The sequence below is a fragment of the Piliocolobus tephrosceles genome, chromosome 21 (assembly GCF_002776525.5).
Source record: "Piliocolobus tephrosceles isolate RC106 chromosome 21, ASM277652v3, whole genome shotgun sequence".
NCBI classification, from domain to species: Eukaryota; Metazoa; Chordata; class Mammalia; order Primates; family Cercopithecidae; genus Piliocolobus; species Piliocolobus tephrosceles.
The window spans coordinates 35,237,514-35,253,575 of NC_045454.1; the positions used below are offsets into that span (position 1 = coordinate 35,237,514).

At 54.8% G+C, this 16,062-nt stretch overlaps 1 protein-coding gene across 1 annotated transcript in view; it reads right to left on the reverse strand.

The window, feature by feature from the left end:
- The window catches only part of KCNN1 (potassium calcium-activated channel subfamily N member 1), a 49,234-nt gene that overhangs the window by 22,102 nt on the left and 11,070 nt on the right, over positions 1-16,062 (reverse strand). The window contains exons 2-3 of the mRNA XM_023229753.2: positions 4,949-5,431; positions 3,701-3,796 (exon numbers count right to left, since the gene is read on the reverse strand). Of these exons, the coding sequence (XP_023085521.1) occupies positions 3,701-3,796; positions 4,949-5,350 (498 nt within the window). The 5' untranslated portion in view covers positions 5,351-5,431. The remainder of the gene's footprint in view (positions 1-3,700; positions 3,797-4,948; positions 5,432-16,062) is intronic.

The following is a 16,062-nucleotide window of genomic DNA, read 5'->3' on the forward strand; positions in this document are numbered from 1 at the left end:
CCCCACCCTTTTGTTTGAGACGCAGTGGTCCTGCTCTGGCGGGATCATAGGTTACTGCAGCCTCTAACTCCTTCTTTTTTTTTTTTTCAAGAGGAGGGGGTCTTGCTATGTTGTCATCCATACTGCCTCCGGTTTTTGTTTGTTTGTTTTTGTTTTTGAGAGGGAGTCTCATTCTGTCTCCCATGCTGGTGTGCAGTGGCACAATAATGGCTCACTGCAGCCTTGACCTCTCTGGGCTCAGGTGATCCTCCCACCTCAACCTCCCAAGTAGCTGGAACTACAGATGTGTACCACCATGCCTGGCCAATTGTTTAAAAAATGTTTGTGCAGAGACGGTGTTTCCCCATGTTGCCCAGGCTGATCTCGAACTCCTGGGCTCGAGTGATCCTCCTGCCTAGGCCTTCCAAAGTATTGGGATTACAGGCATGAGCCAATGTATCCAGCCTGAATTACAGTTAAAAACAAAAACAAAAACCAAAAAACCAGGTCTGTGGCTCACACCTATAATCCCAACACTTTGGGAGGCTCAGGCAGGAGGATCACCCTAGCCCAGGAGTTTGAGACCAGCCTGGGCAACACAGGAAAACCCTGTCTTTATAGATATATGATTTTATATATCTCTATATATCTATATATATAAGGTTTTACATTTAGCTGAGCATAGTGGTCTGTGCCTATGGTCCCAGCTACTTGGAAGGCTGAGGCAGAAGGACTGCTTGGTCCCAGGAGGCGGAAGCTGCAGTGAGCTCTGACTGCACCACTGTACTCCAGACTGGGCAACAGAACGAGATCCTGTGTTTTTTGTTTGTTTGTTTTTGTTTTTGTTTTTTTTTTAAAAAAGGCTGGGCGGTGGCTCACACCTATAATCCCAGCACTTTGGAAGGCCGAGGCGGGTGGATCATGAGGTCAGGAGTTCAAGACCAGCCTGGCCAACATGGTGAAACCCCCTTCTCTATGAAAAATACAAAAATTGGCCAGGTATGGTGGCAGGTGCCTGTAATCCCAGCTACTCAGGAGGCTGAGGCACAAGAATCACTTGAATCTAGGAGGCAGAGGTTACGTTGAGCTGAGATTGCACCACTGCACTCCAGCCTGGGTGACAGAGCAAGACGCCATCTCAAAAAACAAAACAAAAAAACCCCCACAAGTATACATATATGAAATTCACAAACCCTACAATGCTCCCATTTAAAGTGCACAATTAAGTGCCATTTAGTACATTCAGTGTTGTGAGAGCACCACTTCTATTTAATTTCAGAACACTTCCATCACCCCAAAAGGGAGCCCTGTCCCCATTAGCGGTCGCTCCCTTTCCCACTCCCTTGCAACTACTAGTCTCCTTTCTGTCTTTGCGGATTTGCATCTTCTGAAAATTTCACATAAATGAAAGCATAAGATTTGTGGCCTTTTATGCCTGGGTTCTTCCACTGAGCGTCGTATTTCTAAGGTTCATCCATGTCCAGTATCAGAAATTGTTACGGGCTGATTCGTGTTCTGCTAAAAAAGACATGTTGGCATCCTGACCTCTAGTACCTTGGAATGTGCTCTTGTATGGAGATAAGGTCTTTATAGAAGTCATGTTGTTAAATGAGGTCATTGTAACGAGGTCAGATAGTTAAAATGAAGTTAAGCTGGAATCAGGCCAGGCATAATAGTGACTTACGCCTGAAATCCCAGCACTTTTGGGAGGCTGAGGCGGGAGGATCTCTTGATCCCAGGAGTTCAAGACCAGTCTGGCCAACATGGTAAGATCCCCTTTCTACAAAAAAAAAAAAAAAAGCAAAAAAAATTAAAACTTAGCTGGGCATGGTGGCAAGTGTTTGTAATCCCAGTTACTTGGGGACTGAGGTGGGAGGACTGTGTAATCCCGGGATGCCGAGGCTGCAGTGATCCGTGATCAAGCCACTGCATTCCAGTGTGGGTGACAGAGCGAAACTCTGTCTCAAAGGAAAAAAAAAAAAAAAAAGTGGAATCATCTAATTACAGTGGGCCCTAATCCAATACTGACTGGTGTTCTTATCTAAAAAAGAAGAAATTTAGACACAGACACTCTCAAAGGGAGAACATCATGTGATCTTCAAGGCATAGATTGGAGTGACACATCTCCTAAGCCGAGAACCCCCCAAATTGCCAGCAGCAACCAAAAGCTAGGAGAGAGGCCTGGAACGGATTCTGTCTCATGGCTCTCAGAAGGAACCAACACTGCTAACACCTTGATCTCAGACTTCCACACTCCAGAACTTTCAGACAATATATTTCTGTTGTTGTGGTGTTTCATTCTTTCGTTAAGGTTGAATAGGCTGCGCATGGTGGCTCATGCTTGTAATCCCAGCACTTCGGGAGGCCGAGGTGGGCGGATCACCTGAGGTCAGGAGTTCGAGACCAGCCTGGCCAATATGGTGAAACCCCATCTCCACTAAAAATACAAAAATTAGCCAGGCATGGTGGCAGGCACCTGTAATCCCAGCCACTCAGGAGACTGAGGCGGGACAATCACTTGAACTCAGGCAGCGGAGGTTGCAGTGAGCCAAGATTGCACCACTGCACTCCAGCCTGGGCAACAGAGTGAGACTCCGTCTCAAAAAAAAAAGGTTGAATAATTGTCCATTGTATAGATGCACTACATTTTATTTATCCATTCATGCCTGGATGGTCACTTGGACGTTGTTTCTGCTTTTTGGCTACTTTGCTTTTTTTTTTGAGACAGAGTCTTGCTCTGTTGCCCAGGCTGGAGTGCAATGGCTCGATCTCAGCTCACTGCAACCTCCGCCTCCCAGGTTCAAGTGATTCTCCCACCTCAGCCTCCCGAGTAGCTGGGATTACATGCACCCGCTATCATGCCTGTCTAATTTTTGTATTTTTGTAGAATGGAGTTTCACCATGTTGACCAGGCTGGTCTTGAACTGCTGACCTCAAGTGATCCACCCGTCCTGGCATCCCAAAGTGCTGGGATCACAGGTGTGATTTTTGGCTATTTTGAACAGTGCTGTTATCAACATGCATGTGCGGCCGGGCATGGTGGCTCACGCCTGTAAAGTCCCAGCACTTTGGGAGAGTAAGGTGGGCCGATCACTTGAGCCCACGAGTTTGAGGCCAGCCTGGGCAATATGGCCAGACACCGACAAGACAATAGAAAAATTAGTCAGGTGTGGTGGTGTGCAGCTGTAGTCCCAGCTACTCCAGAGGCTATGGCAGGAAAATCTCTTGAACACAGGAGGTCAAAGCTATGACCGCATCACTGCACTCCAGTCTGGGCAACAAGTGAGACCCCGTCTCAAAAACTAAACAAATAGGCCAGGAGCAGTGGCTCACACCTGCAATCCCAACACTTTGGGAGGCTGAGGCAGGTGGATCACTTGAGATCAGGAGTTCGAGACCAGCCTGGCCAACATGGTGAAACCCCATCTCTACTAGAAATACAAAAATTAGCAAGGTGTGGTGCCATGCACCTGTAATTCCAGCTACTCGGGAGGCTGAGGCAGGAGAATCGCTTGAACCCAGGAGGCGGAGGTTGCAGTGAGCCAAGATCGCGCCACTGCACTCCAGCCTGGAAACAACCCGTGTGTTCCCAGAGTCCCAGCTCGGCCCCTCACTTTCTCACTACCTGTTCTTTTTTGTAAATAATCAATGAAAATTAAAGGTGGGCTGGTGTCGGGGGTTTGAAGAGAGGAGCTGCTTCCTGGCAGCATTCAGCACTGACCTGGATCTCCCTGGCATGGTAGAGGACAACGAGACCCAGCAGGATCGCCGTGGAGAGGCTGATGAGGCATTTGAGTGCGAATGAGTACAGAGACTCCTGGGTAAAGAGAGAGGACACAACTGGGTGGATGCTGGAGGCGGCGGGCCGGCGGCCCTCCCATCCCCCTACCCTGGCTCCTGGGCATGGGAGTCAGCCAAATGGGGCTCTTCCCAGTGGCTTCTCCCACTGTACCCCAAATTTCTGCTAGTTCCCCAGTCCTGGGGCCACTGTGTGTGAAACAGCTTATCAGGGCTGGGCGTGCAGCAGGTGCTGTGTTCAGGAAGTGGTGCTTTCCTGTCCTTATTCCTAGGGACCGGGCTGACAGCAAAATGTGTCCAGTGCTTCACAGTTTATGAGGCCTGGCCTCACATGGTCACGGCACTTCACAGTTCACAAGGCCTGGCCTCACATGGTCACGGCACTTCACAGTTTATAAGGCCTGGCCTCACATGAGGACAGCACTTCACAGTTTATAAGGCCTGGCTTCACATGGGCACAGCACTTCACAGTTTGTAAGGCCTGGCCTCACATGGGGACAGCACTTCACAGTTTATAAGGCCTGGCCTCACATGGGGACAGCACTTCACAGTTTGTAAGGCCTGGCCTCACATGGGACAGCACTTCACAGTTTATAAGGCCTGGCCTCACATGGGACAGCACTTCACAGTTTGTAAGGCCTGGCCTCACATGGGGACAGCACATCACAGTTTATAAGGCCTGGCCTCACATGGGGACAGCACATCACAGTTTATAAGGCCTGGCTTCACATGGGCACAGCATGTCACAGTTCACAAGGCCTGACCTCATCCAGCCTCAGCACTTCACAGTTTATAGGTTGACACAGCCCTGATCTCTCTCCAGGTGGCATGAGGCTTGTAACCTGGACGCACTCACTCTCGGAAGGGGAGGAAGCTGTTCTGTTGCTCTCCAGAGCAGGCCCACTCTGGGGACCCCCTGTCCTGGGGGGAAGCCCCCTTCCGCCTTAAGCCACCTGGCCAGGGAATAGGCTGGAACCTTCCCTCTCCACGTGCAGCCTTCCTGCTACCTTCCCGGAGGTGGGTATGCAGAAGGCCAGGGAGTCCTCACCTCCAGGAGCCCCCTAACACTCCCTACCTCTTGGGGGGCCCTGCCACCCCCAACCCCATGTCAAGAAAGCCAGGTGGGCCCGGTGGAACCTCCCTAGAGCGCCTGGGGGAGGACCGCACCTACCTTGGTGTACACCCCCCAGGACAGCTCGGTCTCCGTCACCATGACGACGATGCCAAACATGCCAAAAATGAGGGCATAGTCGCTGAGGCGTTTCCGCTTCTCGAAGAGCGCCCGCCGGTGGCCCAGGCGGTGGCCCACATTTGAGGGTTTCCCCGAGCCCCTCTGCCCGCCGGCCTCATCTTCCTCATCATCCTCGTCATCGTCCTGGTCCTGGGGCTGTCCCCGGGGGCTGCCGGGTGAGGGCCGGGCTGGCTCACTCTTGGCCACTACCACCTGGAGGCCCGGGCTGTGCGGGGGCTGTGGGGGGCGGCCGACCTCGGGGTCCGGAGGGTCTCGTCCCAGGGCTCCTGGCCCGCTGCCCAGCGGCCGCCCCACGCTGCCATTGTAGCTGTGGCTGTTCATGACTACCTGGGTGCAGGGGTTGGGCTCGCTGCAGGCCGCCTGGGGCCCGGCATGGCTCAGCGGCTGGGCTCCTGCACTGTCCTGCAAGGGGACAGAGGGACGTGGTCACAGCAGGGTCCAGCTTACCGACCAGAAAGGCAAGGACCCATCCCAGAACGTTCTAAGTTTGGGAGTGGCCCAGAGTGCTGGCACGTGGGTTTACCATCCCAGAAACATCTGAGTCAGCCTGAATCCCTCCCCTGCTCAAAGCCCTCCCATGGCTCCCCAGTGCTGTCTCATTGAAAAAAAAAAAAATCCAGAGAGCCGGGCACAGTGGTATAGCTCTGGTAATTGCAGCTACTTAGGAGGCCAAGGCAGAAGGATCGCTTGAGGTCAGGAGTTTGAAACCAGCCTGGCCAACATGGCGAGACCCAGTCTCTACTGAAAGTACAAAAATTAGCCAGGCGTAATGGTACACGCCTGTAGTCCCAGCTACTTGGGAGGCTGAGGCAGAAGAATGGCTTGAACCCAGGAAGCAGAGGCTGTAGTGAGCCAAGATCATGCCATGGCACTCCAGCCTGGGTGGCAGAGTGAGACTATGTCTCAAGAAAAAAGAAACAGAACAAAGAAACTCCAGAGCTGGGCCCGGTGGTGCACACTTGTAATCACAGCTACTTAGAGGCTGAGACGGGAGGACTGCTTGAGCCTGGGAGTTTAAATCCAGCCTGGACAACATAGCAAGACCTTATCTCTAAAACAAAAACAAAAACAAATAAAATAAAACACCAACCTCTTCACTATGGCCAAGGGGCCCTCTATATCTGGTTCCCACCTATCTCATCCTTACTCTTCCCAGACCCAACCCCTCCAGCCACAATGGTCTCCCGATCACCAGATTCCAACAAGTTCATCCTTCTCTGAGCCTTTGCACAGGCTGTGCCCTCTGCCTGAAATGCCCCCCGCTAGCTACCAGCCCCCTGCCTGCTGACTTTATGTGTATCCAAGTACCTAGAACAATGCCCAGCAAACAGATGACACTCAGGAAACACTTGCTGAACGCTGGAAGGTGAAATCTACCAACGGGCTTGCCTGGGAGGATAGGGGTGGCCAATGGTATGCTTAGAAGGTGGTTTTCATCTGCACTTATCCTCTTCCAACCTCAGACTCCTGGATGAGTTAACCTCACCTCACTGTGCCTGCTGCATTTGTAGGCTCCTGCATTGTGGCCTATGGGACATTAGGGACCCTGGCTGTGGCTACAGCGATTCTGAGGCTCCCTCCTGCCTGGGCAGGTGGGGATCCATAATCTCTAAGCAGATTCCAGGACCAGTGTGGCAATGCAGGATTTAACTCCAAGATCTGGAATCGATTCTGCAGGGCTTTGTAAAATGTAAGACATGCTTGGCTGTGTTCTATGACCTCAGGCCAGCCTCAGTTTCCCTGCCAGGCTATTTGAAGAGCATCCTGTGTGATTACAGAGCAATGCCCTGTGGCATCATGTGTGAGAGCAGGGACCTCAATTGATGGTGACACAGTCATGCTCACCAAGGCACCGATGAGGCTGTCTGAGTCTCTGGATCCAACTTGCTAGATTCTCCCCTGCCCTGCCCAGCCCAGTATCTCAGACCCTCAAATGCACTCCCTACCTGCTCTGTAGCCCAGGCTGGAGTGCAGTGAGGCGATCCTAACTCACTGCAGCCTCGGACTCCTGGGCTCAAGGGATCCTCCCACCTCAGCCTCCCAAGTAGCCAGGACTACAGGTATGCACCATCCCCCCGACCCAGCTAATGATTTATTTTTCCAACATCAGATGAGATCAGGCGTGTTCAAGGTGGTATGGCTGTAGATGATTTATTTTTATTTCTAGTAGATATCAGGTCTTGCTACATTGCCCAGGCTGGTCTTGAACTCCTGGGCTCCAGTGATCCTCCCTCCTTGGCCTCCCTAAGTGTTGGGATTACAGGCATGGACCATTGCGCCTGGTCCCAGGCTCCATTCTTTATGTAAATGTTCTCCTGAATCCTAATACTGCCAAGAAGTGGGTCCTGGGATTTGGCCAGTTTTACAGATGGGGAAACTGCGGCACGATGTTGTGAAAGAACCTGCCTCGGGGCCGGGCGCAGTGGCTCACGCCTGCAATCACAGCACTTTGGGAGGCCGAGGCGGGCGGATCACGAGGTCAGGAGATCGAGACCATCCTGGCTAACACAGTGAAACCCCGTCTCTACTGAAAATACAAAAACAAAATTAGCCGGGTGTGGTGGCAGGCACCTGTGGTCCCAGCTACTCATGAGGCTGAGGCAGGAGAATAACTTGAACCCAGGAGGCGGAGCTTGCAGTGAGTAGAGATTGCACCACTGCACTCCAGCATGGGCGACAGTGCAAGACTCTGTCACAAAAAAAAGAAAAAAAGAAAAGAAAAAAGAGAAAAAAAAAAAGAGAGAAAAAACCTGCCTGGGCCGGGCACGGTGGCTCACGACTGGAATCACAGCACGTTGGGAGGCCAAGGTGGGCAGATCATCTGAGGTCAGGGGTTCGAGACCAGCCTGACCAACATGGTGAAACCCCGTCTCTACTAAAAAGACAAAAAATTAGCCAGGCGTGGTGACCCATGCCTGTAATTCCAGCTACTCAGGAGGCTGAGACAGGAGAATCACTTGAACCTGGGAGGTGGAGGTTGTAGTGAGCCAAGATCATGCCACTGCACTCCAGCCTGGGTGACAAGAGCAAAACGCCATGTAAAAAAATAAAATAAAATAATAAAATAAAATAAAATAAAAATGAAAGTAAAATAAAATAACCTGCCTGAAGACACACCTTCTCCCTGCAAGGAAGATTCTGGACCCGACACCTTTGTGAGATTTTCCTAACAAGCTGGGCAGGGGTGGGTGGAAGGCCAAGTGTTATCCCCTTTGAAATGATCACAACAGCGTGCGCTGGGGGGGGGGTCCCCTGTGTGCCAGGCCTGGGAGGAGGGTTGGGGGGGCAGCTGTGTGCACAGGCAGGACACTTCCCACCCCCACTGGGGGTGACAGACTAAGAGACTGTCATTCAAGGACACAGCAAGATGAGCCACACTGGCTGGGCGCGGTGGCTCACACCTATAATCCCAGCACTTTGGGAGGCCGAGGTGGGCGGATCACTGGAGGTCAGGAGTTTTGAGACCAGCCTGGCCAACATAGAGAAACCCTGTCTCTACTAAAACTACAAAAATTAGCCAGGTGTGGTGGTGGGCACCTGTAATCCCAGCTACTCGGGAGGCTAAGGCAGGAGAATCGCCTGAACCTAGAAGGTGGGGGCTGCAGTGAGCTGAGATCATGCCACTGCGCTCCAACCTGGAGCCTGGGCGACAGAGTGAGACTCTGTCTCAAAGAAAAAAAAATAAAAGGAGCTACACTGCTGGATGACTTTGGTCACCGCACACATTGCAGGACCACCTGTGCCTTTGTCCCGCACCCCCTACACTGTGTCTGTCCCTCACCATGTGTCTCCAGATACTGATGTCAGCACACAGGAGTGCAAGAATCATTCCTTCATGGCCGGGTATGGTGGTTCACGCCTGTAATCTCAGCACTTTGGGAGGCTGAGGCGGGTGGATCACTTGAGGTCAGGAATTCAAGACCAGCTTGGCCAACATGGCAAAAACTGCTGGGCACAGTGGCTCACGCCTGTAATCCCAACACTTTGGGAGGCCAAGGCAGGTGCATCACCTGAGGTCAGGAGTTCGAGACCAGCCTGGCCAACATAGTGAAGCCCTGTCTCTACTAAAAATACAAAAATTAGCTGGGCATGGTGGTGGGTGCCTATAATCCCAGCTACTTGGGAGGCTGGGGCACAAGAATCACTTGAACCCGGAAAGTGGAGGCTGCAGTGAGCCGAGATCACGCCACTGCATTCCAGCCTGGGTGAGAGAGTGAGACCCTGTCTCAAAAAAAAAAAAAAAGTTATTCCTTTGATGGTCAGGTGACCTCATGAGTCTCATGAGGAACTTGTCCCGCCCCATCCCACCCTCACCCATCACATCAATCAGGCTGTGGTTTCCTATAACCAGGCACTTCACAGCTTATAAGGCCTGACCTCCTGCAGGCCCAGCACTTCCCAGTTTATCAGGCCTAGCCTCATGTGGCCTGGTACTTCATAGTTTATCAGGCCTGAACTCCTGCCGGCCCAGCACTTTACAGCCTATAAGGCCTGGCCTCCTGTGGGCCCAGCATTTGACAGTTTGCGAGGCTGACCTTGGCCCTGATCTTTCCCTAACCTCACATATACTTAGGTGGGGCTTCTGCTCCGAGGCTCAAACCCCTGCCTACCGCCTGAATGTCCGCTGGCTGCCAGGTGGGGCTGGGAGCTTGCACTAGGGTGCACACAGGGACCCCAGATCGTGCCCTCATCCAGGGAGCCCAGGAAAACCCAGGCACCCCTTCCACCATCCCCCTGAGGGTGCAAAACTTCCCCAGCTGGGGACGGGGGACAGAGGGAAGAGAAGAGGGTGGCCGGGCAGACAGAACCCAGAGGGGGTATGGGCCTCTGAGGGCCTCTGCAAACGACCTTCTGAAACGCACCAATGAAGATGCAATTTGGGGATGTGACTCAGCCACCCGACGCATGGGCCAAATTCAGCCGTGTGTCTGCCATGTTCCTCCTTGCCTGGCAGCCGCGTCCTAAGGTGCCCTGGGCAGGGAGGGGGTGGGGAGGAGGAGGGAAATGGCAGGTGGCTTCCAAGAGGGTGGAGGGGTGGAGGGATGGAGGGCTTTCCCAGCATCTAGCACGTTACCGTGGACTAGGCTCTTACTGTGTTTTGAGCCTGAGATCAGGAGGATCACATTTAATCCCTATCACCACTGGTGAGCAAGGTGGCATTCCCGTTCCCATTTTACAGACGGGAGACAGAGCTCAGAGAAGCTCAGCACCTTTTGCCCAAGGTCATCCAGCCAGGAAAGGCAGGGACTAAATTAGTGCCATCCAGGTGTGGCAGGTGGCAGGGTCTGCTTTCTGGGAGGGGAACCAGCCTGGTCCTGCCCTTGAGAAGCCACGAGCTTGGAGCACAGAACTGATGAGTGCCTGGGCCTTCCCCATTCCTGGGTATACATCCCCTCCCCCACTGCAATCTGGGCCTAACAGTGGAGTCCCTGGGACCCTCAGGGATTCCCAGAGACCCAGGAGCCCCTGGGAACCCTCAGCCAAGGTTTGGATGTCCATGAAAGGGTATGTTTTTCTGGGTAATAGTCCCGGGTTTGCAAGTGAGGAATACCACCCTATTAGCCAGGTATGCACCTATAGTTCCATCTACTCGGGAGACCAAGGCAGGAGATCGATTGAGCCCAGGAGCTCAAGACCAGCCTGAACAACCAGGAATATCCCATCTCTAACAAACAACAAAAAAACATCCTACAGGGTGTATTTGGGCCGGAAAGTATTGCCTTACTTTTACTACTCTGTTTGGTCATGAGATCTCCCTTCCCTGAAGCCTGGGGTAGGGGGGATGAGCAGAGATTCCCCCCTCCACACCCTCCCCTGGAGACACACACTTCCGGGGGAATCTGGTGGGCCTGGGGGGGACCCAAGAGAGCTCTTCAGGAGAGGAAGAGGGTAGCAGGGAGCAGGGCTGATGGCTCCTTAGATTCCCTACCCAACAGGACATGGGAAGAGACAGAATCCCAGCCAAGCCTCCAGAGCCCTCCAGTGAGTATTTTTACAAATGACAGGTTCGTTGAGGCAGCCACTGAGGAGGGGCCCTCAGGCACCCCTTCCAGGGAGCAAGTTACTGCCCACTCCTCGGCCACCTGCTTTGTAAAGGTTCCCCGTGGTGCCCCCCCACCCCACCCCCGCGACGAGGGTTGGTGTCCAGAACAGAGTGAGATCTTGCATGGCAAATGCTTTGCAGGCTGTAAGAGCTCGGTGCCATTGATTTCTGTTCTTGAGAACTGGACCAACAGAAGGTGCCCCCTGCCCCTCAATCCCCAAGGCAGACCGCCCCTGGCCCCCAGATGCACACCCAGGGGTTTCCGGGTACCACAACCAGATCAGCACACAACAGAAACTTCTGGGACATGTGGCCCTGTTGTGGGTCCCCAGCGGGCGCAGCCAGAGTCCGGGTGTCCCTGCTGAGGTTGAGGAAGGTCTCTGAGGATCCCCCTTCTCCTCATCACCACCACCCCTCCCCTCCCCCAATACTCCTAGGGCCCTAGCTCTGCAGGGCAGACAGGCACTGCCTGCCCTCCCGTCCCATGGGCCGCCCAGGAGCCAGTGCAGCAAGGCGCTGGCTGCCGGCCCGATCCCCCCATCACCACCCGCCAGGAGCCTGCCAGCAGCCAGCAGGGTGCAATTAGCCTGCCCTCCCGGAGGCTGCCTCCCTCGGGGGCCCTCCATTCTGATGCATCTCCATCAGCCTCTCCGCTCAGACCCCAGCCTCGGGAACTCCCATCTGCTGACCAGCCCTCCAGAACAGCAGGGGCAGTGCCCCGAGCTGGGTCCGGGACTTCTGTCCGGGGAGAGCTGGAAGACCCGGCTCCCTGACCCCTCCCTGAGTGCCCCAACCCCTGGATCCAGGGGCCAGTGGTGGGTCACCTCCTTTCCATTCCTAAGTCATTGTGGGTCACTGTCCATCCCTGAGAGCTCCCCGACCTCCAACCCTATCTATGGAGTTTGGAGACTCACAGCTCTGCCCTCCCCCAAAGTGAACCCTGCAACCTCCCTCTCCCAGGATGAGGGTGCGTGGATCCTCACTCACTCGGGCAATGTACATGCATTCATTCCCCCCACCTTTCCTTGTTCCCTAGGCTCCGGACCGCACGGAGACCCTCCCTCTTGGCCCCTGCCCCAAACCGCGTCCCCCTCCGGGACGTGCCTCCCTCCTCGGGCGCACTGAGCTGCAGATTCCGGATCCTCCCGCACCCTCACCCATCCCACCCAGTACCTGCTGGGCTCGGCCCGGGCGGGCGGACAAGGCTGGAGGGGAGAGGGGCCCGCGCGGCAGCGGACCCCCGGTCGGGGACCGGAGCCGGGGCCGCGGACGGGGCGGGCAGCAGCGGGCGGGCGCAGGGCCCGGGGGCGGCGGGGCCGGGGGGGGCGGCAGCAGGCGCGTCCCCCGCCGCCCAGTCCACGGGCCCGGCGGGGGGCGGGCGCCCGCCCGGGCCGGGAGAGAAGGGGGCGGTGCGACGCGGGAGCCGCCGCCGATTGGCCGAGCCCGGGTTGGTACCGCCTTCGACGACCCCGCAAGCCCCGCCCATATTTAAAGATCCCACATTCCCCGGCGCCCCCTGCAACCAACCCCTCAGCGTGCGACTGGACCTCGAACTCCCCCTCTTGCCCGGTGCGACGGAGAGGACCTTGGTGAATCTCCAACCGCCGCCCCCAACAGCCCTCCGGACCTCCTAACTATACCCCCTCCCCAAAATTAGGTCCCAAACTTCAGGCGCTCTGTCAACCTTTGCACGCCTGGGACCGTCCTCCCCGTTAGCATCAGCTGGAAGACAACTTTCAAAGCGACTCAATGCCTGCCCCTCAAACGACCTCCTCCGGGGTCTAGGTCTGCACAGGGGAGCCTTGGAGGGATTAGGGTGTTTGCAAGTGCGGGGGGTGCCTGGGAGCCCTGTGTAGGGGCTTCCAGGGGTGGGACTGGGTACATGCTGGGGCACTCGGTCACAGGCCACCTTCTCTGGAAGGAGAGATGCCCATCTGGACCAGGCCACCCAGTCCTAACCCCCAACACCCATGCCCAGGATGACAGGAAGCCAGAGCCCCAGGGAGTTTGGAATCACCAGGGCTGGGGGTCCCCAAAACAGTGCTCCTTCCCCCAGCACCCAGGCTGAACTTGGCCGACTCATTCATTAAAGTTAATGGCGGCTCCAGGGAGCCTTGGGGATCAGTGGGTAGGGAGCTCTTCCCTCCTCCTCTTCCAGACAGTCTTACTGCCTCTGCCTCTGCCTCTGCCTCACCCTGTTCCCACCAGGCTTGAGGTAACTGCGTTCAGTTCTGTCCCCCACCAGCCTGGGGGTTTCCTGGAGCCAGCAGATCCCACCCCCCTATCTCTCTCCCACACCCTCCATCTGTTTTCTTCCCAGCCCAGAGCTTTGGCCCAGGTCAGGAACATCTGAGCGTTTATTCCTGAGGGAGGCTGGTCTTCTGTGTTTCCTCTGCGGAGCTCAGAAAACAGTTGGACCGAATGAATGAGGGAAGGAAGGAATGCATGAATGAGGGATAGCTGCATGGGTTGGGGGTGGCGGTGAGTCACAGAGGGGCCAGGTGATGGCTCAAAGTTGCAGACAGGACCTTTGTTCCCTCCTGGAGAGCCTGTTCCTCATCCCAGCCTGTCCAGACTGCTCTGCACAAGGCCTGGCCGTGGTGGCAATGCCCAGGGCTGTGACAATCAGGAAATAGAGGCCTGGGTGGTCCCAGTCATATCCACAGAGGTACCAGGCAGGGCCAGATAGGATCAGTAACAGGGTGCTGTTACAAGTGACCTGACCAGACACAAGCAGCTTTGAGAGTCACTGCAGAGCAAGAAAGGGGTCATGGGGACCCCGAAGGGGTGGGTTTTCAGCCACGCCTGAGAACCAGCCACCCCTCTTGCATCTCTCCACTGACTCACCAGCACTCCAGCCTCTAGTCAAGCCTCCTCAGTCTCCCCTCACCACGGTTCCCATCTCCAGGCCTTTGCACTTGCCGTTCCCCTGCCTGGACCACCGGGAGCCCTTTCTACAGCACAACATTGGAGCCACCCACAGCTCCCTCAGGATCGGGTACATCCCTGTACCACATTCAATGCTCCTGGCCCCTGACAGCTCAACTCAGCCCCTACACAGGTCCCTGAGCCACGAGAAGCATACTACGCCCACAGGCTGACCCTGGTCTGCTTGCACAGGCTGTAGCATCAGATGCTTTTTTTTTCTTTTTCTTTTTTTTTGAGACAGAGTCTCACTCTGTCACCCAGGCTGGAGTGCAGTGGTGCAATCTCCACTCATCACAGCCTCCAAACCTCCACCTCCTGGGTTCAAGCAATTCTCATGCCTCAGCCTTCCTACGAAACTGGGATTACAGGCGTGCACCAGCACACCTGGCTAATTTTTGTAATTTTAGTAGAGACGGGGTTTTACCTTGTTGGCCAGGCTGGTCTCGAACTCCTAGCCTCAAGCGATCCACCCGCCTCGGCCTCCCAAAGTGCTGGGATTACAGGTGTGAGCCACCGCGACCAGCCTGACGCTTTTTGAATTCCAATCTAACATGTAACTGTCCTGAAATTCACAAAAGCATCAGTCACAGCACACCACTGCCTCCGATCCCCTGCATCCCTGCCCACGCCTTAAAGACCCTGTACCTACCTTTTCCCTCTGAAGAGACCTCTGCTTGCTCTCCTGTGCATCTACCTGCCCTGAGGGATTGGGGACCGCCCCCATCAAGTGGAACTTGGACAGTCAATCTGGTGATCAACGGCCTTGCCTCCCACCTGAGTCAGTCCTGCCACCTGCTGGAATCCCACCCCTCAGAGACAAGGTCGGCAGCGGGCAGCGTGAATGGGAGTCAAGGTTGGATGGAGGTGGGGCTTCTGGTGGGGGCCGTCTGGGTCTCCGTTCCAGGCAGAGCCTCTCACCAGCCCATGGTTGGCTGGAAGAGACCCAAGAAGCCTGCAAGTAAGCCTGTCAGCCAGCCAAGACGCCCCCGGGACTCATGCCCTGGGAAACTGCCTTGCGCACAGGCTGTGTCCTCTGCAAACGTCAGGCATGGAGGAGGCGGCTGGACAGCAAGCCCCTCCACAGGGGACCTGGGGGGGCCCTGAGGGCTGGGCCACTCATCTCTGGGCAGTGGCTGAGGGTCTGGGTGCAGGAGAACTGGAAGACGTTTACAGGAGCTGAGGGACATAAAGGTAGTGGCCTAAGCAGGGAGCAGCCGGGCACACAAGCATATCCTTACACCTCCATCCCCAGCACCCCTCCACATGTGCATCTACTGAAATCTTGGACCCAGCCCTGGCTGCCTGGATGGAGGCTGGAACCTGGGCTCCAGTGAGTGTAAGGATGGCAAGGGTGAGTAAGATATTCACTCATTCAGCCATTTATTTATTCACTGATTCATTCATTCATTCACTAATTCATTCATTCATTCACATATCCCCAGAGCCCCTTCTCTGAGCCTGGTGCTGGGGAATGCAGCGCCCTAGAGAGATACAAACTGTGCCCCCATTTGAAGCTGGCTTTCTAGAGGAGGGGGACAACCCTCTCTAAAAAGAGAAATAAAACTGAGAATTTTAGATACACAAAAGTACTGTCCAGCCTAGGTACATAGTGAGACCCTGTCTCTACAAAAATTTTAGATTCAATCAAGTTGAAAGAACTAAGAATGAGGACAGGGAGACTTGAGTTAGGGTGGTCGGGAGGCGTCTTAGAATAGAAATCATTTGAGGTGGGTGTGCTGGCTCAAGCCTATAATCTCAGCACTTTGGGAGGACAAATAGATCCTGACTCTATTTCCTGAAGTCAGGAGTTCGAGACCAACCTGGCCAACATGGCAAAATCCTGTCTCTACCAAAAATACAAAAAATTAGCCGGGTGTGGTGATGGGCGCCTGTAATCTCAGCTACTTGGGAGGCTGAGGCAGGAGAATCGCTTGAACTTGGGAGGTAGAGGTTGCAGTGAGCCAAGATCATGCCACTGCACTCCAGCCTGGGTGACAGAGTGAGACTCTGCCTCAAAAAAAAAGGCAGCCGGGCCGGGCGCGGTGGCTCAAGCCTGTAATCC